General features: G+C 45.5%; 1 protein-coding gene across 1 annotated transcript in view; it reads left to right on the top strand.

Annotated features, from left to right (window-relative positions):
- Nucleotides 1–755: 755 nt before the first annotated feature.
- Nucleotides 756–25,256, top strand: part of plekhh3 (pleckstrin homology, MyTH4 and FERM domain containing H3) — a 125,242-nt gene continuing 100,741 nt past the window's right edge. Inside the window, exons 1-2 of the mRNA XM_080213388.1 lie at nt 756–827; nt 5,352–5,404. Of these exons, the coding sequence (XP_080069514.1) occupies nt 756–827; nt 5,352–5,404 (125 nt within the window). The remainder of the gene's footprint in view (nt 828–5,351; nt 5,405–25,256) is intronic.

The following is a 25,256-nucleotide window of genomic DNA, read 5'->3' on the forward strand; positions in this document are numbered from 1 at the left end:
TTTGTGTATCTTTTCTACTTTTCCAGCTTCCTCAATTGTTTGGGTAATAACTTTATCTCAGTTAGATCACTCTCCTTGGAGGAGAATTGAGGGACTATTAATAGTGACTTTCGACCTCTTATCTATTAGTTCCATTGTGTCTATACCGGCAGCTACTTCTGGCAAGAAACAAAATAATGACTCGTCAATTGGACAAGCTTCCATAATGGTCTGAGGTCAGTCTAGTGGCGGCACAGCAGGTACCATTACCCACACATCCAACTCTAATTAGGCCTTGTTCCTCCTCACTTACTTCTAAGGATCATTTACTGATATTACATTATTTTTCAATCTGCAAATTGTTTTTGGTTCCGAATAGATGGGATAAAGACACATGATTACTCAGTTGGTTTGCTTACATTTTGTGAGGGCAGTTTTAACCAGTGAATCCTTATGACATAGGATTGGATGTTCTACTGTAGTTTGAACATTCCCCCTTTAATAACCCCGATATTATCTACCCAGAATACCTTCGTTCCTGGGGCATTGGGTGATATTATTGCTATCCCTTGTACCATGCCTAGAACGTTCCCAGTATTCCCTTTACGCTTCGTGAAACCAGATTTTAGTCAGGTTTCTAACATTGTTACATTGATTTCACATATATCATACTGCTCCAGCATTCTGTTTTTGCCAGTGTTTATCGAAAAGTATGGCACAGATGGGTCTGGTTCCATGACTGAATTCAGGTCATGTTCCCAACCCATCCGCGAAGTATGTACCAGGTCCCGTGTGTGTTGCAAAAGGCTGATATTAACCAGGCACGCAAAGCACGTGGATATGTTAGAGTATGTTTACCCCCACCCCTACCATGTTTCAGTGTTCAATGATGTGAGCTTTAGGCAAGATCAGTGGCAAATAGAAATAAACCCTGAAAAATGTGAGGTGATGCATTTTGGGAGGACTAACAAGGCAAGAGAATTTACAATGATTGGTAGGCTGCTAGGAAATACAGAGGACCAGAGGGACAGACATTGGGGTGCCAGTCCAAAGATCCCTGAAGGCAGTAGGATGGTTAAGAAGGCAAATGGGATATTTGCCTTTATTAGCCGAAGCATAGATATAAGAGTAGGAAGGTTACGATAATCAGTAAGCCACAGCTAGAGCACTGTGTGCAGTTCTGGTCATCACTCTGAGGAAGGATGTGATTGCACTAGAGAGGGTGCAGAGGAGATTCATCAGAATGCTGCCTGGAGCATTTCAGCTATGACGAGAGGCAGGTTAGGCTGGGTTGTTTTCCTTAGAGCAGAGAAGGCTGAAGGGAGTCTTGATTGAGGTGTACAAAATTATGAGGGACGTAGATAGGGTAGATAAGAATAAATCTTTCCACTTAGCAGAGAGGTCAATAACCAGGGGACATAGATTTAAGTTAAGTGGTGTTCCTAAGGGATCAGTGTTGAGACCTCTGCTGTTTGTAATTATACAAATGATTTGGAGGAAAATGTAACTGGATTGATTCGTAAGTTTACGGACAACACAAAGGTTGGTGGATTTGCGGATAGTGATGAGGACCATCAGAGAATCCAGCACAATAAGGATCTGTTGGAGACTTGGGTTGAGAGATGGCCGTTGGAGTTTAATCCGGACAAATGTGAGGTAAAGCATTTTGGAAGGTCTAATACAGATAGGAAATATACTGTAAATGGTAGAACTCTTAAGAGTATTGATAGGCAAAGGGATCTGGGAGTACAGGTACACAGGTCACTGAAAATGGCAATGCCGGTGGAGAAGGTAGTCAAGAAGGCATACAGCATGCTTACCTTCATTGGCCGGAGCATTGAGTTTAAAAATTGGCAAGTCATGCTGCCACTTTATAGAACCTTAGTTAGGCCGCATTTGGAATATAGTGTTCAATTCCGGTCGCCACACTACCAGAAGGATGTGGAGGCTTTGGAGAAGGTAAAGAAAAGATTTACCAGGATGTTGCCTGTATGGAGAGCATCAGCTATGAGGCGAGGTTGGAGAAAGTTGAGAGGAGACCTGATAGAAGTCTACAAGATTATGAAAGGCATGGACAGAGTGGATAGTCAGAAGCTTTTTCCCAGGGTGGAGAGTCAATTACTAGGGGGCACAGGTTTAAGGTGCGAGGGGCAACTTTTAAAAGAGATGTACGAGGCAGATTTTTTACACAGAGTGGTGGGTGCCTGGAACTTGGTTGCCAGAGGAGGTAGTGGAAGCGGATACGGTAGTGACTTTTAAGGGGTGTCTTGACAAGTACATGAATGAAATGGGAATAGAGGGATATGGTCCCCAGAAGCATAGGGGGTTTTAGTTAAGTCTGGCAGCATGGTTGGTGCAGGCTTAGAGGGCCGAAGGGCCTGTTCCTGTGCTGTAATTTTCTTTGTTCTTTAAAGGTCAGGTGATTTAGAGAGGGATTTGAGGAAAAATCCAGAGGGTGGTGAGAATCTGGAACTTACTGCCTGAAAGGTTGGGAGAGGAGGGAACTGTCACAACATTTAAGAAGTATTTAGGTGACCATTTGAAACACTATGTGGATATGCCGGCGTTGGACTGGGGTAAACACAGTAAAAAGTCTGACAACACCAGGTTTTAGTCCAACCGATTTATTTGATAGTAAACTCACTAGCTTTCGAGGGGTTTCCCTCTTCTTCAGGTGAATGGAGAGTTCTGGCCTCAGACAGAGCATATAAAGCACAGACAGTCTGCAGATTACTGATTAGAATGCGAATCTTTACACCTAACCTGCTGTTCAAGTCCTAAAGTGGCTGACAATGTGTGTGCAAGGAGCACTGATCACAGGTTACAGAGATGTGTATTGTCTCCAGACAGTACAGTAAGTGAGGTTTTGCAAACCCATGGTGTCCCCAATGTACCATGCTTTGGGACATCCTTTCTTGCAACGTATCACCAGGTACATGGTAAATACTCTTGCAACTCGGCCAACATTGTCTACCTGATAAGTTGTGAAAAAGGATGTCCTGAAGCATGGTACATTGGGGAGACCATGCAGACGCTACAACAATGGATGAATGAACATCGCTCGACAATCACCAGGCAAGACTGTTCCCTTCCTGTTGGCGAACACTTCAGTGGTCACGGACATTCAGCCTCTGACCTTCGGGTAAGCATTCTCCATGGCGGCCTTCACGACACACGACAGCGCAGAGTCGCTGAGCAGAGACTGATAGCCAAGTTCTGCACACATGAGGACGGTCTCAACAGGGATCTTGGGTTCATGTCGCACTATCTGTAACCCCCGTGACTTGCCTGGGTTTGCAAAACCTCACTTACTGTACTGTCTGGAGACAATACACATCTCTTTAACCTGTGATCAGTGCTCCTTGCACACACATTGTCAGCCACTTTAGGACTTGAACAGCAGGTTAGGTGTAAAGATTCGCATTCTAATCAGTAATCTGTAAACTGTCTGTGCTTTATATGCTCTGTCTGAGGCCAGAACTCTCCATTCACCTGAAGAAGAGGGAAACCCCTCGAAAGCTAGTGAGTTTACTATCAAATAAATCGGTTGGACTAAAACCTGATGTTGTCAGACTTTTTACTGCATTTGAAACACAACAGCATACAAGACTACGGACCATGTGCTGAGAATTCAGATTAGATTAGATAGGTGTTTGATGGTTGGTGCAGACACAGTGGGCCAAAGGCCACTGTCTGTCCTATAAAACGCTATGACTTGTAAGACAGTGTCCTGTGTTCATGCATACTCCTGCCAAAAGGAGTTACCTCAGCAGAATTGGATTGATGTTAAGCAAAATTGTTCATAGTTCCCTGAATTTGAGAGACAATATAATTGAAACCTATAAAATGTTGAGAGGAATAGATAGGGTGGATTCTCAGAGGCTATTTCCCCGGGTTGAAATGGTCGCTACGAGAGGACACAGATTTAAGGTGCGGGGAGGAATGTACAGAAGTGATGTTAGGGGTAAGTTTTTCACTCGGAGGGTGGTGAGTGAATGGAATCGGCTGCCGTCAGTGGTGGTGGAGGCGAACTCGCTGGGGTCTTTTAAAAGACTTCTGGATGAGTATATGGGGTTTAATGGGATTGGGGGTTATAGATAGGTCTGTAGATTGGTAGGTGTTGATGTGATCGGTGCAACTCGTGGGCCGAAGGGCCTGTTTGTGCTGTAGTGTTCTATGTTCTATATTCTATGTTCTATAAAAGTCTTAAAGAACTAAACTGGGTTGATATTGGGAAAATGTTTCTCCCTGGCTGGAAAGTCTAGAACTAGGGTTACAGTCTTGGGATGAAAGGTCACCATTAAGACTGAGATGAGGAGAAATGTATTCATTCGAAGAGCCATGAATTTTAGCATTCTCCACCCCAGAGAGCAGTCGTTGGGTTAATTCAAGACAGAGCTTGATAGAATTTTGGGAGTGAAGGACTATGGGATGAATGATGGAAGCGGAGTGAGTTAAAAGATTAGCCATGAATTTATTGATGGGTGGAGTAGGCTCACGGGACCAATTGACCTATTCCTGCTGTTTTTTAATGCTCTTATGGTTTCTAACTGACCCTACTCTTCGTTATCATTTTGCAAAATGTCTTTGGATTTTCCTTAATTTTACTTGTCATTGTTCATGTTTGCTTTTTGCTTTTCTAGTTTCTTTTCCATCTCACCACTACATTTGTAGTACTCCTGCAGACAATCATCTCAATTCTTATATGTCTTGATACTAGGTTTTGTATCCCATGATCACTAGCTCTCATTCCAGAATAACCCACTTGGAGTACTGTGCGCAGTTCTGGCCACCTCACTACAAGAAGGATGTGGAAGCTATTGAGAGGGTGCAGAGGAGATTTACAAGGATGTTGCCTGGATTGGGAGGCATGCCTTATGAGGCTAGGTTGAGGGAGTTAGGTCTCTTCTCCCTGGAGAGACGAAGATTGAGAGGCGACCTGATAGAGGTTTATAAAATGTTGAGAGGTATAGATAGGGTGGATTCTCAGAGACTATTTCCCAGGGCTGAAATGGTCGCTACGAGAGGACACAGGTTTAAGGTGCAGGGAAGCAGGTACAGAGGTGATGTTAGGGGTAAGTTTTTCACTCAGAGGGTGGTGAGTGAGTGGAATCGGCTGCCGTCAGTGGTGGTAGAGGCAAACTCGCTGAGGTCTTTTAAGAGCCTTCTGGACAAGTACATGGGATTTAATGGGATTGAGAGTTATACAGGCCTGGTAGTTATAGATATGATTGGTGCAACTTGTGGGCCGAAGGGCCTGTTTGTGCTGTAATGTTCTATGTTCTAACCTCTGCTCCTATGTTGTGAGATGGAGCATAAAGTTAAATGTTGTTCTTTTTAATGATACTAAGTATTTTCTTTTTCTGATGCAGGCATCTTCAGATCTGAGCCTGACTCAGTTATTGGTTCCTGATACCTCAGGCAGGTAATACAAATCTCCTAATCATTAAATTTTACAGTATGTGGACATTGCATTGGGTATTACTGCAACAAAAAACAGTACAGCACAGGAGCAGGCCCTTTGGCCCACCAGGTCTGTGCTGACACACAGGTGCCTCTCTGGTCTAATATTTTCTTCCCTCTATGTGGTCGATGTCCCTCTAGTCCCTGCCTATTCATATATCTATCCAGATGCTTGTTGTACGTTGTTATAGAATCTGCTTCTACCAACTCTTCCAGCAGCACATTCCAGAGATTCACTATCCTCTGTGTGAAAAATTTGCCCCTTACATCTCTTTTAAACTTTTCCCCTTTCACTTTCAACCTAAGCCCCTGAGTGATTGACCCCTCGACCCTGGAAAAAAGCCTCTGACTATCCACTCTATCCGAGCCTGTCATTATCTTGTAAACGTCAATCAGGTCCCCCCCCGATCCTCCAACACTCCAATGAAAACAATCCATGTTTGTTAAACCTTTCTTCATAGTCCATATTCTCCAAACCAGGCAACATCCTGATAAATCTCTTCTACACCCTTTCCAATGCATCAACATCCTTCTGGTAGTGCAGCAACCAGAATTGTACAAAATACTTCAAATGTGCCCTAACCAAAGTCTTAAATAGCTGCAACATGATTTTCCAATTCCTATGTTTCACTCCCCGTTCGATGAAGGCCAGCATGCCATACACCTCCTCGTCCACCTGAGTTGCCACCTGCAGAGAACTGTGAATCTGCATGTCTGGATTCCTCTGTATGCTAATATTTCTAAGAGCTTGACCATTTACTGTATACTTTCCTTTTGCAGCAGACCTCCTAAATCGCATCACCTCACAGTTGTCCATGTTAAATTCTGCCATCTTTCAGCCCAGGTCTCCAGCTTACTTACATCCTGCTGTGTCCTCTGACCATCCTCCTCACTATCCACTATTCCCCCAATTTTTGTATCATTTGCAAATTTACTAACCCAACCATCTACATTTTCCTCCAAATCATTTATATATATATTATAAAGTGTGTGTGTGTATATATATATATATATATATATTACAAATAAGGGAGGCCCCAGCACTGATCCTTGTGGAACCCTGCTTATCACACATCTCCAGTTAGAAGAGTACCCTTCTATTGCTATTCTCTGCTTTCTATGCCCAAGCCAGTTTTGTATCCATCTTACCAGCTCACCTCGGATCCCATATGACTTCACCTTCTGTATCAGCCTGCCATGAGGAACCTTATCGAAGGTTTTACTAAAGTCCATGTGTACAACATCCACTGTCCTGCCCTGGTCAATTTTTCTTGTCACTTCCTCAAAGAACTCAATCAAGAGTGTGAAATGACCTCCTGTTCACAAAGCCATGCTGCCTATCGCTAATAAGCCTATTCTGTACCAGATGTGAGTACATCCTGTCCCTAAGAATCTTCTCCAATAATTTATCAACACTGATCTAAGGCTCACAGGCCCATAATTTCCCGATTGTCTCTTCTGTGCTTCTTAAACAGAGAAACAATGTTAGCTACTCTCCAATCCTCTAGTACCTTGCCCTTGGCTAAAGAGGATACAAAGATTTTGGCCCAGGCCTCAGTAATTTCTTCACTTGTCTCTCAGTATTCTGGGATAGACCCTATATGACCTTGGAGACTTGTCCACCTTAATGTTTTTCAAAACCTCTATTACCTCCTCCCTTTTTATCTCATCATGCCCTAGAATGTCAACATCCCCCTTTCTACACTCACCATTCACCATATCCTACTCTTTTCTGAATACTGATGCAAAATACTTGTTAAGAACCTCATCCACTTCATCTGGCTCTACACTCAAACTTCCTCTAATGTCCTTGAGAAGATCTACCCTTTCCTTAGCTACCCTCTTCCTCCTTATATGTGCATAAAAAACCTTGGAATTGTCCTTAATCCTGCCTGCCAAGGACATTTCATGGCCCCTTTTTGGTCTCCAAAATTTCTGTTTAAGCTGTTTCCTTCTCTCTTTAAATTCCTCAAGAGCCTTGTCCATTTTCAATGTCCTGAAATTTATGTATGTCTCCTCCTTCTTTCTCACTAAGCTGACAATCTCTCTTGTCATAAGAACATATGACAAGGGGAACATAAGAACTAGGAGCAGGATTAAGCCATCTAGCCCCTCGAGCCTGCTCCGCCATTCAATAAGATCATGGCTGATCTTTTTGTGGATCCAACTCCATTTACCCGCCCGCTCACCATAACCCTTAATTCCTTTACTGTTCAAAAATTTATCTATCCTTGCCTTAAAAACATTCAATGAGGCAGCCTCAACTGCTTTACGGTTGAGGGAATTCCACAACCATTTGTGTGAAGAAGTTCCTCCTCAACTCAGTCCTAAATCTGCTTCCCCTTAATTTGAGGCTCTGCCCCCTAGTTCTAGTTTCACCCGCCAGTGGAAACAACTTCCCTGCTTCTATCTTATCAATTCCCTTCATAATCTTGTATGCTTCTATAAGATCTCCCCTCATTCTTCTGAATTCCAATGAGTATAGCCCCAGTCTATTCAGTCTGTCCTCATAAGCCAACCCTCTTAACTCTGGAACCAACCTAGTGAATCTCCTCTGCACCCCCTCCAATGCCAGTATATCCTTTCTCAAGTAAGGAGACTAAAATTGTACGCAGTACTCCAGGTGTGGCCTCACCAGCACCTTATACAGCCGCAACATAATCTCGCTGTTTTTAAACTCCATCCCTCTAGCAGTGAAGGACAAAATTCCATTTGCCTTCTTAATTACCTGCTGTACCTGCAAACCAACTCCTTGAGATTCCTGCAAAAGGACACCCAGGTCCCTCTGCACAGCAGCATGTTGCAGTTTTTTACCATTTAAATAATAGTCCATTCTGCTATTACTCCTACCAAAATGGATGATCTCATCTAGGGATCCCAAAATTTCCATCTTTATCCTTAATTTTTACAGGGACATACTTGTCCTAATTGTTAACAACTGACTTTTAAAAGACTCTCACATATCAGGTGTGGATTTATCCTCAAATGGCCGCCCCCAATTTACATTCCCTAGCTCCTGCCTAATACTCTCGTAGTTAGCCTTGCCCCGATTTAGTACTTTCACTCTGGGACTACAATCCTTTTCTACAAGTATCTTGAAATTTATGGAATTGTGATCACTGTTCCCAAAATAGTCCCCCCATTGAGACATCAATCACCCATCCGGGCTTTGTTTCCCAGAACCAGGTCTAAGATAGCCCCTTCCTGAGTTGGACTATCTACATATTGCCTCAAGAAGTTCTCTTGGACATGCTGAACAAATTCTGCTCCATCCAAGCCCTGGAATTCCAGACTACATTGGGGAAATTAAAATTGCCCATCACAACAACCCTGTTGTTTTTACATCTTCCCATAATCTGTTGACATACCAGTTCCTCCACTTCACACTAGCTATTGAGAGGTCTGTAGAAGAATGCCAGCAGTGTGATTGCACCACTCCTGTTCCTGAATTCTATCCATATGGCCTCACTGCATGATCCCACCTTGGTGTCCTCCCTCTGTATAGCTGTCTATTTTGCCTGAAGTATCTAAATTCTGGAATGCTAAGATGCCAGTCCTGCCCTTCTTTTATCCAAGTCTCTGTAAATGCCACAACATTATAGTTCCATGAGTTCATCCACCTCATCTGTCATACTCTTTGTGTTAAAGGAAACACATCTCAGACCATCTGTCCTGTCATGTTTTGTACTCTCACTCTCTCTCTCTTTTTGTGTTTTATTTCTCTTAGCCTTACTGGACCCAGTCACTGAGTCCTCCACAGTCTCTGTACTCTGCACTGTGGTCCTTTTTGATTTTTGTCTTTGATTTCTCTGCCTTCTACTTTTCCCCTTACTGCCTTTTGTTTTTGTCCCCACTTTACTTCCTTCTGACTTCCTGCATCGGTTCCCTTTCCCCTGCCACATCAATTTAAATCCTCCCCAACAGTACAAGCAAACACTCCCCATAGGACATTGGTTCCAGTGTTGCCCTAGTTCTGGCCTCACCTCCCCGAGAACCAGTTCCAATGTCCCAGGAATTTGAATCCCTCACTCTTGCACTCTCTCTCAAGCTAAGTATTCATCTTAGCTATCCTGACTAGCATGTGGCACTGGTAGCAATCCTGAGATTACTACCTTTGAGGTCCTACTTTTAAATTTAACTCCTAATTCTCTAAATTCAGCTTGTAGGACCTCATCCCATTTTTACCTATATCGTTGGTACCTAGATGCACCGTGACAGCTGCCTGTTCACTCTCCCCCTCCAGAATGCCCTGCAGCCACTCCAAGACATCCTTGATCCTTGCACCAGGGAAGCAGCATACCACCCTGGAGTCTCGTTTGCATCCACAGAAACACCTTTTTACTCTCCGACAGTTGAATCCCCTATTACTATGGCTCTGCCACTCTCTTCCCTGCCCTCTTGTTCTGCAGAGCCAGCCATGGTGCCATGAGCCTGGCTGCTGCCAGCTTCCCCTGGTGAACCATCTGTCCGAACAGTATCCAAAACGGTGTATCTGCTTTGGAGGGGGATGACCGCCGGGGACCTCTGCAATGCCTTCCTACTCTTCCTCTGTCTGGTGGTCATCCATTCATTATATCCGTCAGTAATTTTTATCTACGATGTGACCAACTCACTGAAAATGCTATTGACAACTTTCTCAGCGTTGTGGATGTTCCGTCCGCAGCTCCACAGCCATCAAGTGGTCTAATTGGAGCTGCAGTTGGACACACTTCCTTGGTGATTATTTTCCAAACATCGCTGGATTCCGGGGAAGTGCCGGAAGATTGGAAAACGGCTAATGTTACGCCGTTGTTTAAGAAGGGTGGCAGGCAAAAGGCAGGGAATTATAGGCCGGTTAGTTTAACGTCTGTTGTAGGTAAAATGTTAGAATCCGTGATCAAGGAGAAAATAGCGAGGCATCTTGAGGAGAATTGTTTGATAGAGCAGACGCAGCACGGTTTCGTTGAGGGGAAGTCGTGTCTGACGAATTTATTGGAGTTCTATGAGGATGTGTCTAGGGCGGTGGATAGAGGAGAGCTGGTGGATGTGGTGTTTCTTGATTTTCAGAAGGCGTTTGATAAGGTGCCTCACAAGAGGTTATTACAGAAGGTCAGGGGGCATGGAGTTGGGGGTAGGGTGTTAGCGTGGATAGAGGATTGGCTGTCAAATAGGAGGCAGAGAGTGGGGGTCAGTGGGTGCTATTCGGATTGGCAGTTGATGACTAGTGGAGTGCCCCAGGGGTCGGTGCTGGGGCCTCAGCTATTTACCATTTATATAGATGATCTGGAGGAGGGAACCGAGTGTATGGTGTCGAAATTTGCTGATGACACCAAGATTGGTGGAACGGCAAATTGCGCGGAGGGTGTGGAGAGTCTGCAGAAGGATCTAGATAGGCTGGGCGAATGGGCCAGGAACTGGCAAATGGAATTTAATGTTGGCAAGTGTGAAGTTGCACACTTTGGTGGGAATAATGGTAGGTACATGGCAAAAAACTGCAGCACGCAACGGTGCAGAGGGACCTCGGGGTCCTTGTGCATGAGTCGCAAAAACCCAGCCTGCAGGTGCAGCAGGTGGTCAGGAAGGCGAATGGGATGCTGGCCTTTATAGCGAGGGGGATAGAATATAAAAGCAGGGAGGACTTGCTGCAACTGTACAGGGTACTGGTGAGGCCGCAGCTGGAGTACTGTGTGCAGTTTTGGTCGCCGCACTTACGCAAGGATATTTTGGCCTTGGAGGGAGTGCAGAGGAGGTTTACTAGGCTGATACCGGAGTTGAGGGGATTGAGCTATGAGGAGAGGCTGAATAAACTAGGCTTGTACTCGTTAGAGTTTAGAAGAATGAGGGGAGGTCTCATTGAGACATATAAAATGATGAATGGGATGGATAGGATAGTGGTGGAGAGACTCTTCCTGCTCAGAAAGGACAGTAGGACTAGGGGGCACAGCCTCAAGATAAAGGGGGGGGGGCGCGGTTTAGAAAGGAGTTGAGGAGGAACTTCTTCACTCAAAGGGTGGTGAATCTCTGGAATTCTCTGCCCGTTGAAGTGGTGGAGGCTACCTCGCTAAATATATTTAAGATGCGGGTTGATGGGTTTTTGATAGGCAAGGGGATTAAGGGTTATGGGGAGAGGGCGGGAATGTGGAACTGAGACATGACAGATCAGCCATGATCTTACTGAATGGCGGGGCAGGCTCGAAGGGCTAGATGGCCTACTCCTGCTCCTATTCCTTATGTTCTTATGTTCACACTTCCTGCACAAGAAGGAGCTAGGGACACTGGAAGAGTCCCTGGATTCTCACATTGCACAAGGGCAGCATGACATGGGTCTGGGATCTCCTACCATGACTTAATCCTGAAGTTAACCTACAACAACAGCTACAATGCCAAGAGAAAAAAAGAAGAGAAAAAATTACTTATCAGTCACCAGCCAGTCACTTACTTGCTGGCTGTTACATTGTGGTTTGATTTCTTTCTTCCTCTCACCTGTCCTTGACTGTACCTCACAGGTCCACCTCTCCGCTCCTCCCAAAAATGGACATCTCTTTCCCTCAGCTCCAAATTCCCGATACCCTCGCTCTGGCTGAATCTCACTCCAGCTGCAATCTCTCTCCCACTGGCGTGCGCAGCTGTTCGTGCTTGAGGCTAATGTCTCAGTGCCTCACCCCTCATGTTTTCACTGTTTTACTGAATCAGAATTCAAGGGATAGTTAAATTCACTGTGTTGCTAACTGATGTTTGCAAACATCTTTAAAAGTGGGTAACCCATCTGGGTATCCATCTGATGTGCCCAGAGTGCCAGGTTTCAGCCAATTAAATTCACTCTGTGATATCAAGAAACAGGTGAAGGCACTGGATACTGCAAAGGTTATGATCCCTGACAACATCTGGACTATATTACTGAAGAGTTGTGCTCTGGAACTAGCCGCACCCCTAGCCAGGCTGCTGCTGTGTACTCAACACTGGTACCTATCTGACGATGTGGAAAATTGTCAAGGTATGTGCTGTCCACTGTAAACAGGCTGAATCCAAAGCGGAAATTAGCAAAGTGATGGAATGGGTTGTCAACAGTGCTATCAAGCAGCACTTAACAATAACAAATGCTTACTGACTCATTCCAACCTTGGTTCAAACATGGACATGAGTTGAACTCAAGAAGTGAAGTAAAGGTGACTGACCTTGACATCACTGGGTGTTGGATCAAGGAGCCTGAGCAAAACAAATGAATAGAAATGTTGGAAAACTCTCTGCACATTGGAAATCTCATGACACCAGGTTAAAGTCCAACAGATTTATTTGGGAGCTCGCGCTTTGGGAGCACTGCCCCTTCATCAGGTGGGTCGGCATCTATTGGCATATGCTGGCATCTATTGCCGCCATCTATTGCCAACGTTGGCATCTCCACATGCTGGTTGGAGTCATACCTGGCACAAAGGAAGGTGGTTCTGGTGGTTGGAGATCAACCATCTCAGCTCCAGGACTTCATTGCAAGAGTTTCTCAGGGCAAATCATCTTCAGCTGTTTCATCAATGACAGTCCCTCCATCATGAGATCAGAAGTGGAGGTATTCGCTGATATGCACAATGTTTAGTACCATTTGCAATGCCTCAGATATTGAAACAGTCTGTGTTCCGTATGCAGCAAGACCTGGACAGCATTCAATCTTGGATTGATAAATGACAAAATAACATTAGTGTCATAGAGGTTTACAGCATGGAAACAGGTCTTTCGGCCCAACTTGTCCATGCCACCCTTTCTTTTAAAAAACCCCAAAGCTAATCTCAATTGCCTGCATTTGGCCCATATCCCTCTATACCCATTGTACCCGTGTAACAATCTAAATGCTTTTTAAAAGATAAAACTGTACCCGCTTCTACTAGTACCTCTGGCAGCTAGTTCCAGACACTCACCACTGTATGAAAAAATTGCCCCTCTGGACACTTTTGTATCTCTCCCCTCTCACCTTAAACCTACGCCCTCTAGTTGTAGACTCCCCCACCTTTGGGAAAAGATATTGACTTTCTACCTTGTCTACAGGGACTTGATGGATTGAGTTATAAGGAGAGGCTGAATAGACTGGGATTTTTTTCTCTGGAGTGTAGGAGGCTGAGGGGTGACCTTATAGAGGTCTGTAAAATAATAAGGGGCAACAGACAAGATAGATAGTCAATATTTTAGAATCATAGAATCCATTAGTGCAGAAGGAGGCTTGCAACATGCAGTGCAGACTGGGAAGACAAATCAGTGTCAATTTAACATAGCCAATCAGCCTAAGAAGCACGTCTTTGGATTGTGGGAGGAAACCGGAGTACCTAGAGGAAACCGGGTGAGCTGGTACATGTGATCTGGTATTGAATCCCATCACCAGTGGCCTTTTGAGTGAGGTGGCTGCAAAGATATGGGAAAGTGCTCAGCATATTTTAGTTTCTCCATCAATATGTATAGGTGGTAAAATAATTGGTTGACTAGGTGTGTTATGAGTTTTGTTTTGGCAATGGTCAAGGACAGGCTGAGTCTGTTGTGTCGAATTAGAGAGATAGAAAGTGCCTTGTAATCATGGTGCATAGTGGGCATCAACATTAGTCACTTGCAAACTGTAGATCATGTATATTGATGGATAGGATCTGGTTCAAGGTAAATGCAGACAGCAGAGTTTGTCAAGCTTATGAAAGATTGAATGAGAGACATAAGCCAGGTGAATGTTGGAATAGTCATGTCTAGAGGTAATAAAGGCATGAAAACGAGATTTAGCAGCAGATGAGCTTAAACTAGGGTGAAATTGGCAGTAGTAGAGGTCGAAATTGGCAGTAGTAGAGGTCAAAATAGGCGCTTGGTGCGAATATGTGGCCAGAAGCCCATCTGGATTAAGAACATAAGAAATAGGAGCAGGAGTAGGCCATCTAGCCCTTCGAGCCCCACCATTCAACAAGATCATGGCTGATCTGAAGTAGATCAGTTCCATTTTCCTGCTTTCTCCCCATAACCCTTAATTCCCTTATTGATCAGAAACCTACCTACCCGTGACTTAAATATATTCAGTGAGAGAGCCTCCACCACTTCAATGGGCAGAGAATTCCAGAGACTCACCACCCTTTGAGTGAAGAAGTTCCTCTTCAACTCCGTTCTAAACTGCACCCCCCCCCCTTATCTTGAGGCTGTGCCCTCTAGTCCTGCTATCTTTTCTAAGCGGGAAGAATCTCTCTACCTCTACCCTATCTAGCCCCTTCATTATCTTATACGTCTCTATAAGATCCCCCCTCAGCCTTCTAAACTCCAGGCCCAGTCTATTCAATCTCTCCTCATAGGCTAACCCCCTCATCTCCGGTATCAGCCTGGTGAACCTTCTCTGCGCTCCCTCCAAAGCCAACATATCCTTTTGCAAATGCGGCGACCAAAACTGCACACAGTACTCCCGTTGTGGCCTCACCAGTACCCTGTACAGTTGCAGCAAGACCTCCCTGCTTTTATATTCTATCCCCCTCGCTATAAAGGCCAACATTCCATTCGCCTTCTTGATCACCTGCTGCACCTGCAGACTGGGTTTTTGCGATTCATGCACAAGTACCCCCAGGTCCCTCTGCACCGTAGCATGTTGCAGCTTTTCGCCTTTTAAATAAGAACATAAGAACATAAGAAATAGGAGCAGGAGTAGGCCATCCAGCCCTTCGAGCCTGCCCCGCCATTCAATAAGATCATGGCTGATCTGTCGCTGCTCAGTTCCACTTTCCCGCCCTCTCCCCATAACCCTTAATCCCCTCTCTTATCAAAAACCCATCAACCCGCGTCTTAAAAATATTTAGCGAGGCAGCCTCCACCACTTCAACGGGCAGAGAATTCCAGAGATTCACCACCCTTTGAGTGAAGAAGTTCCTCCTCAACTCCGTTCTAAACCGCCCCCCTTTTATCTTGAGGCTGTGCCCCCTAGTCCTATTGTCTTTTTTGAGCGGGAAGAGTCTTTCCACCTCTATCCTATCCATCCCATTCATCATCTTATACGTTTCAATGAGATCTCCTCTCATTCTTCTAAACTCTAACGAGTACAAGCCCAGTTTATTCAGCCTCTCCTCATAGCTCAACCCTTTCAACTCCGGTATCAGCCTAGTAAACCTCCTCTGCACTCCCTCCAAGGCCAAAATATCTTTGCGCAGGTGCGGCGCCCAAAAATGCACACAGTACTCCAGTTGCGGCCTCACCAATGCCCTATACAGCTGCAGCAAGACCTCCCTACTTTTATATTCAATCCCCTTCGCTATGAAGGCCAGCATCCCATTCGCCTTCCTGACCACCTGCTGCAGCTGCAAGCTGGGTTTTTGCGACTCATGCACAAGGACCCCGAGGTCCCTCTGCACCGTCGCCTGCTGCAGTTTTTCGCCTCGTAAGTAATAGTCCTTCCTACCATTCTTCCTACCAAAGTGGACCACCTCACACTTGCCAACATTAAATTCCATTTGCCATTTCCTGGCCCATTCGCCCAGCCTATCTAGATCCTTCTGTAGACTCTCCACACCCTCTGCACAATTTGCCGTTCCCCCAATCTTGGTGTCATCAGCAAATTTCGACACTCTACACTCGGTTCCCTCCTCCAGATCATCTATATAAATGGTAAAAAGCTGAGGCCCCAGCACCGACCCCTGGGGCACTCCACTAGTCACCATCCGCCAATCCGAATAGCACCCGTTGACTCCCACTCTCTGCCTCCTATTTGACAACCAATCCTCTATCCACGCTAACACCCTACCCCCAACTCCATGTCCCTCGACCTTCTGCAATAACCTCTTGTGAGGCACTTTGTCAAACGCTTTCTGAAAATCTAGAAAGACCACATCTACCGGCTCTCCTCTATCCACCGCCCTAGACACATCCTCATAGAACTCCAGTAAATTTGTCAGACACGACTTCCCTTTAATGAAACCGTGCTGCGTCTGCTCTATCAAGCAATTCCCTTCAAGATGCCTCGCAATTTCCTCCTTAATGACAGATTCTAACATTTTACCTACCACAGACGTTAAACTAACCAGCCTATAATTCCCCGCCTTTTGTCTGGCACCCTTCTTAAACAACGGCGTAACATTAGCCGTTTTCCAATCATCCGGCACTTCCCGGAATCCAGCGACGTTTGGAAAATAACCACCAAGGCATCCACTATCACCTCCGCCATTTCTTTCAGAACCCTCGGATGCATTCCATCCGGTCCTGGGGACTTGTCCACAATCAGCCCCTCCAGTCTGTCGAGCACCGCCTTTCTAGTAACAGTAATGTCATTAAGACCCTCCAGTCCTACCACCTTTCTATCGCTAACACCCGGCAAATTATTCACGTCCTCCTCCGTGAAGACAGAAACAAAAAAGTTATTCAATACCTTAGCCATATCCCCATCCCCTACCACTAGGTCCCCTTTCTCATCCTCTAAAGGACCAACATTTACCCTAGCCAGCCTCTTCCTTTTTATATATTTATAAAAACTCTTGCTATCCTTTTTTATATTAAGCGCTAGCCCAGCTTCATAGTTTCTCCTACCATTCCTTATCAACTTCTTTGTCAATCTTTGTTGACATTTAAACCTCTCCCAATCCTCTTCTCGCCCACTACTCTTAGCTACTCTAAATTCCTCCGCTTTTAGTTTAACACTTTCCTTCACCTCCTTTGTTATCCACGGCTTATTACCTCTCCTCCTACTATCCTTTTTGACCATCGGAATAAGTTTCCGTTGAGCACCAAGAAAGATCTCCTTAAAGATCCTCCACTGCTCCTTAACAGACCCTCCCTCCAACGCGCTCTCCCAGTCCACATTCGCCAATTCTTCTCTCATCCTACCGTATTTCCCTCTATTCAAACAAAGGACGCGTGTCCGGGAACCCACTTTCTCCTCCTCCATCTGCACCAGAAACTCCACCATACAATGATCACTCTCCCCAAGAGGATCCTTCACCACAAGGTCCCTAATTCTACATGCTTCATTACATAGCACCAGATCCAAGATAGCTCGCTCCCTCGTCGGCTCCAACACACACTGTTCGAGGAAACTATCCCGGCAGCATTCCAAGAACTCTTCCTCGAGCCCCCCACGTCCAACATGGGTCGACCAATCAATATGCAGATTGAAATCCCCCATAACTACGGCCGTCCCATTCCTGCACGCCGCACTTATTTGCGCGTTAACAGCCCGCCCCACCTCCAGATCATTACTCGGGGGCCTATAGACGACACCCACCAGCGTCTTCCTCCCTTTGCTGTTCTTAATCTCCACCCACAACGATTCCACCCTCTGCTCCTTGGCTCCAATATCATCCCTTACTACCACCGTGATGCTATTCTTAATCAGCAGAGCTACGCCCCCCCTTTTCCCTCCTGCCTATCCTTCCTAAACACTTGATACCCCTGTACATTCAGCTCCCAGTCCCTGTCACCCTGCAGCCACGTCTCTGTAATGGCCACCAGATCGTATCCATTTGTGTCGATCTGCGCCACCAGCTCATCCACTTTATTCCGAATGCTTCGTGCATTCAGATACAGCGCTTTCATCCCAGCCTTCACCTGGACCCTATTTGCCGCAACGCCACCAACTATACTCACGCCCCCTACTCCCTCTATTATTGGGACATCCTCGGCCTCTTCCCTTACATGTACACTCTCCTTAACTTTAGACCTCGTAAGGTCACCTACCCTCACACCCTCCCCCCCCCAATTAGTTTAAAGCCCTGTCTACAGTCCTCTTTACTCGATTCGCCAGCACTCTGGTCCCAGCACGGTTCAGACCAACCCCATCCCGCCCGAACAGGTCCCACCTACTCCAATACTGGTGCCAATGCCCCATAAATTCAAACCCATTCCTCCCACACCAATCCCTGAGCCACCCATTCACTTCCTTAATCCTGTCAACAATACGCCCATCTGCACACGGTTCAGGCAGTAGCCCAGAGATAACCACCTTGTCGGTTCTACTTTTTAATTCCATTCCAAGCTTTTCATACTCCCTCCCCAGATCCTCAGTCTGCATTTTGCTTACGTCGCCGGCACCCACATGTACCACAACGACCGGATTCTCACCCTCCCACTCCAGGTTCCTCTGCAGCCCAGCTGCGACATCCCGTACCCGAGCACCAGGCAGACAACACACCCTTCTGTGCACTTTGTCATTGTGACAAAGGACAGTGTCAATACCCTTCACCCCACTATCCCCAATAATTACTACGTTCCTTTTCCTTTTCTCTTTGCCTATGTCCTGCTGCAGCACTGTACCGTGTGCAGCTTGCTCACCAACCTCACCTGCCTCGTTCTCGTCCAACTTGGAAGCAAGAACCTCAAACCTGTTATGCAGATTAAGAGGCTGAGGCCTCCGCTCCTCACCCCCCTTCCTCTTCCCAGTAGCCCCCTCTTGTCCCTGACCCTTAGAGTTAGCCAGTCTAGGGGGGGTGGATGTCACTTGCACCCCATTGACAATGGCACCCTCTCTCCCCTTGATGAGCCTCAGTGTCTGTAGCTCAGAGGCCAGCTCATTTACCCTGAGCTGGAGCACCTCCAGCAACCTGCACTTACTGCAGACATGGTCACTGGGATGAACCCTAGGGTCCACCAGTTCCCACATCATACAGAAACCACACATCACATGCCCCTCCATTATTTACTGTAGTAGTTTTGAAAAAATTTTTTTTTGGTTTTTTTTTTGTTTTTTTTTGTTTTTTTTGTTTTTCCAACGAACTCACCTGGCCTTTTTTCTTTCAAGCCCTTTTTGATATTAAGCCCTAGTAGCTCACTCTGCTTCCCTCTCACTCCACTGCCCGCTGTCTACACCAGGCCTCCTTTTAAACCTGGCGCTGATTTAAATCTGATGAACCACAACTGCCTGCTAACCACTCCCTCAGAATTCTTAAAGCAGTAAATACAATAAATAAATGCTTTAAACAGTTCTACAAAGAACAAAGTGCTTTAAACTTATTTTAAACTGGTTTTTAACAGGTAAAATCTTAGCTGTCTCTCTGCTCCTTCACTCGTCTGCTCCAGCAAACAAATAATAATCCCTCCTACTATTATTTCTACTAAAGTGGATAACCTCACACTTGCTAACATTATACTCCATCTGCCAGGTCCTCGCCCACTCGCTCAGCCTATCCAGATCCCTCTGCAGACTTTCCACACCCTCCACGCAATTTGCTTTCCCACTCATCTTTGTGTCATCAGCAAATTTCGTCACCCTACACTCAGCCCCCTCCTCCAGATCATCTATATAAATGGTAAACAGTTGAGGCCCCAGCACCGATCCTCGCGGCACTCCACTAGTCACCAACCGCCAATCAGAATAGCACCCATTGATTCCAACTCTCTGCTTCCTATTAGACAGCCAATCCTCTATCCACGCTAACACCTTACCCCCAACTCAGTGCACCCTAACCTGTAGCAACTTCTTGTGAGGCGCCTTATCAAACGCCTTCTGGAAATCTAAAAACACCACATCCACTGGTTCCCCTCTGTCTACCGCACTAGTCACATCCTCATAGAAATCCAATAAATTTGTTAAACACGACTTCCCCTTCATGAATCCGTGCTGCGTCTGCTTGATTAAACCGTTCTCTTCTAGGTGTCTCGCTATTTCTTCTTTGACGGATTCTAGCATTTTTCCAACTACAGATGTTAAACTAACCGGCCTATAATTCCCTGCCTTTTGTCTGCTACCTTTTTTAAACAGTAGCGTAACATTAGCCATTTTCCAATCTTCCGGCACTTCCCCGGAGTCTAGCGAATTTTGATAAATAATTAATAAGGCATCTGCTATCGCCTCAGCCATTTCTTTCAGTACCCTGGGATGCATTCCATCCGGTCCCAGGGACTTGTCCACCTTCAGTCCTGTTCGTCTACCAGGCACTACCTCTCTAGTGACAATAATTGCGTTAAGGACCTCATTTCCTACCATCCCTCTATCTTTAATATTCGGTAAGCTATTTGTGTTCTCCTCCGTGAAGACCGACAAAAAAAACTTATTTAAAGCCTCAGCCATTTCCTCGTTACTCACCGCTAAATCCCCCCTCTTGTCCTCCAAGGGTCCAACATTCACTCTAGCCAGTCTCTTTTTCTTTATATATTTGTAAAAACTTTTACTATCATTTTTTATATTTAGAGCTAGTTTAGCTTCATACTCTATCTTTCCTTTCTTTATCACTTTCTTAGTGATTCTTTGTTGTTTTTTAAATCTTTCCCAATCTTCTAATCGCGTACTACTTTTAGCTGCTCTGAATGCATCAGCTTTTAATTTAATACTCTCCTTTATTTCCTTTGATAACCGCGGCTGGTTATCCCTTCTCCTACATTCCTTCTTTACCATTGGAATATATTTCTGCTGAGTACCAAAAAAGATCTCCTTAAAAATCCTCCACTGTTCCTCAGCTGTCCTACCGACCAATCTGCGCTCCCAATCTACATTCGCCAATTCCGCTCTCATCCTATCATACTCCCGTCTGTTCAAACAGAGGACACTGGTTTGGGACCCACTATGATCACTCATCCCAAGAGGATCCCTCACAAGGAGATCCCTAATTCTACCTGCCTTGTTACACAGTACCAGATCTAAGATGGCTTGCTCCCTTGTAGGTTCCGTTACATATTGTTCAAGGGAACTATCCCGACAGCAATCCAAGAACTCTTCCTCAAGCCCACTGCGTCCAACTTGGGTCATCCAATCAATATGCAGATTCAAATCTCCCATAATTATCGCCGTTCCGTTTCTGCACTCATCAATTATTTGTTTGTTTATAGCCCGTCCCACCTCAAAGTTATTATCTGGGAGCCTATGACCACACCCACCAGTGTCTTCCTCCCCTTACTATTTCTTATGTCCACCCACAATGATTCCATGTTTTGCTCTATGGAGCCTATATCTTCTCTTACTACCGCCCTGATATTATCCTTAATTAACAGAGCTACCCCAACTCCTTTTTCCTCCGGTCTATCCTTCCTAAATGTCTGATACCCCTGGATATTCAGTTCTCAGTCCCTGTCACTCTGCAACCACGTTTCTGTAATGGCCACTAGATCATATCCATTTGTGCTGATTTGCGCCATCAGCTCATTCACTTTGTTCCGAATGCTTTGTGCATTCAGGTAAAGTGTCTTTATACCAGCCTTTATCTGGGCTTTATTTGTAGAAACACTACTAACCTCTCTCGTGCCCCCTACTCCTTTAATTAGTGGAACATCCTCAACATTTACCTGCATGCGTACCCTCTTCTTTACTTTAGACTTTGAAATTTCCCCCACTAATTAGTTTAAAGCCCTGTCTACAGTCCTAGTTATACGATTCATCAGGACTGTGGTCCCAGCACGATTCAGACTAAGACCGTCCCATCTGCCCCAATACTGGTGCCAGTGCCCCATAAATTCGAACCCATTCCTCCCACACCAATCCCTGAGCCACCCATTCATCTCCTTAATCCTATTTACCCTGTGCCAATTTGCACGTGGTTCAGGTAGTAATCCAGAGATAACCTTGTGGGTTCTGCTTTTTAATTTGGTTCACAGATTATCATACTCCCTCTGCAGATCCTTAGTTCCTATTTTGCCTATGTCGTTGGCAACCACATGAACCACCCTCCCACTCCAGGTTCGTCTGCAGCCCAGATGAGACATCCTGGACCTGAGCGCCAGGCAGGCAACACACCCTTCGGTATCCTTTATTCTTGTCACAAAGGACAGTGTCTATGCCCCTAACTACATTTCTCTTATTCTGCTTTGACCTCTGTCTGCACCACTGTACCGTGGGCAGTTTGCTCTTCCACATTGCAGTCCTCGTTCTTGTCCACACTGGGAGCAAGAATCTCAAACTGTTGTGCAGATTCAGGGGCTGAGACTTTTGAGTCTCCCCCTCCTTCCTCCCCCCACTCCCCTCCTTCCTCCCCCCACTCCCCTCCTTCCCCTCAGCAACCCCCTCTTGTTCCTGACCCTCAGAGTTAGTCAGTTTAGGGGGTTTGACTTTGTCTTGTAACACATTATCCAGGTTACACTCCCCTTCTCTGATTTGTCTCAGTTTCTGAAGCTCTGAGTTCAGCTCGTCTACTTTGAGCTGGAGCTCTTCAAGCAACCAGCACTTACTGCAGGCATGCTCACTGGGAATGACCTTGGGGTCCACCAGCTCCCATATCATACAGAAACAGCACATCACATGTCCCTCCATCTCAGTCACCTAGTATATTCTAGACCCAGTGAAGAATTTAAACTTCCCTTGCCCTTTTCGCTGAAGCCCTGTGAGCCAAAGCCTTTACAGCTCACTCTGCTCCCTTCTCACTCCGCTGCCTGCTGTCTACTGCAACCTTCCTCTTATACTTTGCGTGGTAAAGATCCCTTCCCGGAAGACCCCGCGGCCCACGTCCTGTTTAACTTTTAAAGCTGGATTTCCGTTAAAAAGCCCGCGAAAAACTTTACAAAGTCAATCGCTTACCTTTGTTCTCTTTGACCTTCTCTCTGCTCGCTCCAACGAGCAATCAATTGATTGATTGAGGCTAAACCAGTCTTCAGTGTTGCCATGGAGAGGGTTGGAGTGGGTTGTACAGGAGTGGAGTTCGGAGCAAGAACTGCAGGAGTGGCTTTAGTCTTCCAAATATTTAATTAGAGCATATCGGTGCTCTGAATATCGGATTGGCACAGTGGTTAGCACTGCTGACTGTCAGCGCCAGGGACCCGGGTTCAATTCTGGCCTTGGGTGACAGAGTTTCGTCTGGATGCTCCGGTTTCATCCCAGGATCCAAAATCGTATGAAATCCATTGATTGCTAAATTAGCCCTTGGTGTCAGGGGATTTACATGGCATTACAGGCATAGGGCCTAGGTGGAATTGTTGTCTTTGCAGGCTTGATGGGCTGAATGGCCTCCTTCTGCGCTAATGGATTCTATGATTCTAAAATATTGACTATCTATCTTGTCTGTTGCCCTTTGTTTTGTAGACTTCTATAAGGTCACCCCTCAGCCTCCTACGCTCCAGAGAAAAATGTCCCAGTCTATTCAGCCTCTCCTTATAACTCAATCCATCAAGTCCCAGTGGCATCCTAGTAAATCTTTTCTGCACTCTTTCTAGTTTAATAATATACTTTCTATAATAGGGTGACCAGAATTGCACACAGTATTCGAAGTGCAGCCTTACCAATGTCTTGTACAACTTCAACAAGACGTCCCAACTCCTGTATTCAGTGTTCTGACCGATGAAACCAAACATGCCAAATGCCTTCTTTACCACTCTGTCCACCTGTGACTCCACTTTCAAGGAGCTATGATCATGTACCCCTAGATCTCTTGGTTCTGTAACTCTCCCCAGCGCCCTACCATTAACTGAGTAAGTCCTGCCCTGGTTCAATCCACCAAAATGCATCACCTCACATTTATCTAAATTAAACTGCATCTGCTATTCGTCAGCCCACTGGCCCAATTGATGAAGATCCCGTTGCAATCCGATATAACTTTCTTTACTGTCCACCATGCCACCAATCTTGATGTCATCTGCAAACTTACTAATCATGCCCCCTATATTCTCATCCAAATCATTAATATAAATGACATGTAAAAGTGGGCCCAGCACTGATCCCTGAGGCACTCTGCTGGTCACAGGCCTCCAGTATGAAAAACAACTCTCTACAACCACTCTCTAGCTTGTGTCATCAAGCCAGTTTTATTTACATTTAGATACCTCACCCTGGATCCCATGAGATTTAACTTTATGCAACAACCTACCATGTGGTACCTTGTCAAAGGCTTTGCTAAAGTCCATGTAGGCAACATCAACTGCACTGCCTTCATCTACCTTCTTGGTTACCCCTTCAAAAAACTCAAATTTGTGAGATATGATTTTCCACTCACAAAGCCGTGCTGACTGTCCCTAATCAGTCCTTGTATCTTTAAATGCCTGTAGATCCTGTCTCTCAAAATACCTTCCAACAATTTACCCAGCACAGATGTGAGGCTCACTGGCCTGTAGTTCCCAGGCTTTTCCCTGCAGCCCTTTTTAAACAAAAGCACAACATTTGCCACCGTCCAATCTTCAGGTACCTCGCCTGTGACTATCGATGATTCAAATATCTCGGCTAGGGGACCCAAAATTTCCTCCCTAGCTTTCCACAATGTCCTGGGATATACCTCATCAGGCCCCAGGGATTTATCTACCTTGATGTGCTTTAAGACTTCCAGCACCTCCTTCTCTGTAGTATGTACGCTCCTCAAGACATCAATATTTATTTCCCCAAATTCCCAAAGATCCATGCTTTTTCTCAACAGTAAATACTGATGAGAAATATTCACTTAGGATCTCAGCCATCTCTTGTGGATCCACACATAGATTACCTTGTTGATCCTTAAGAGGGCCTACTCTCTCCTTTGTTATTCTTTTGCCCTTTATGTATTTTTACGTATGTCACACAAGAGCTAGATGATGACCACCTCCAACATGAGAGAATCCCGCTTTTAAAATATCAGGTGGGAATGGGGGGGGTGCGTGCTGGATTGGAGTACCAACTATCCTACAGATTATGGTTATGGCCAATCGAACACTAATAGACCGGAAGCAGGAATCCTATGTCAAGGAGCTGCTGGCCAATCCTTTTAGGGAGTGGGTGTTAAATCTTGGGGGTCTTCCAATGAGCCTGACCCTTGGAGCAGACTTAATGGGCCCCGTGCCCAATACAAGATCACACAGGAGCAGTTACAGGGTTGGCTGCTTGATGTGGTGAGGTCAGGAGTGATGGGAAGGCAGGTTGCTCACTGGATTTGATGAGCTCATTTGTCTTCAAACTGTCAGTTAAATCCAGCCCATGAAATCTTTCCCTAACAGCACTGTAAACCATACCTGTTTAAGAAAGCAGCTCGTCA

The sequence above is a fragment of the Carcharhinus amblyrhynchos genome, chromosome 27, assembly GCF_965287045.1.
Source record: "Carcharhinus amblyrhynchos chromosome 27, sCarAmb.v2.hapA, whole genome shotgun sequence".
Taxonomy (NCBI): Eukaryota; Metazoa; Chordata; class Chondrichthyes; order Carcharhiniformes; family Carcharhinidae; genus Carcharhinus; species Carcharhinus amblyrhynchos.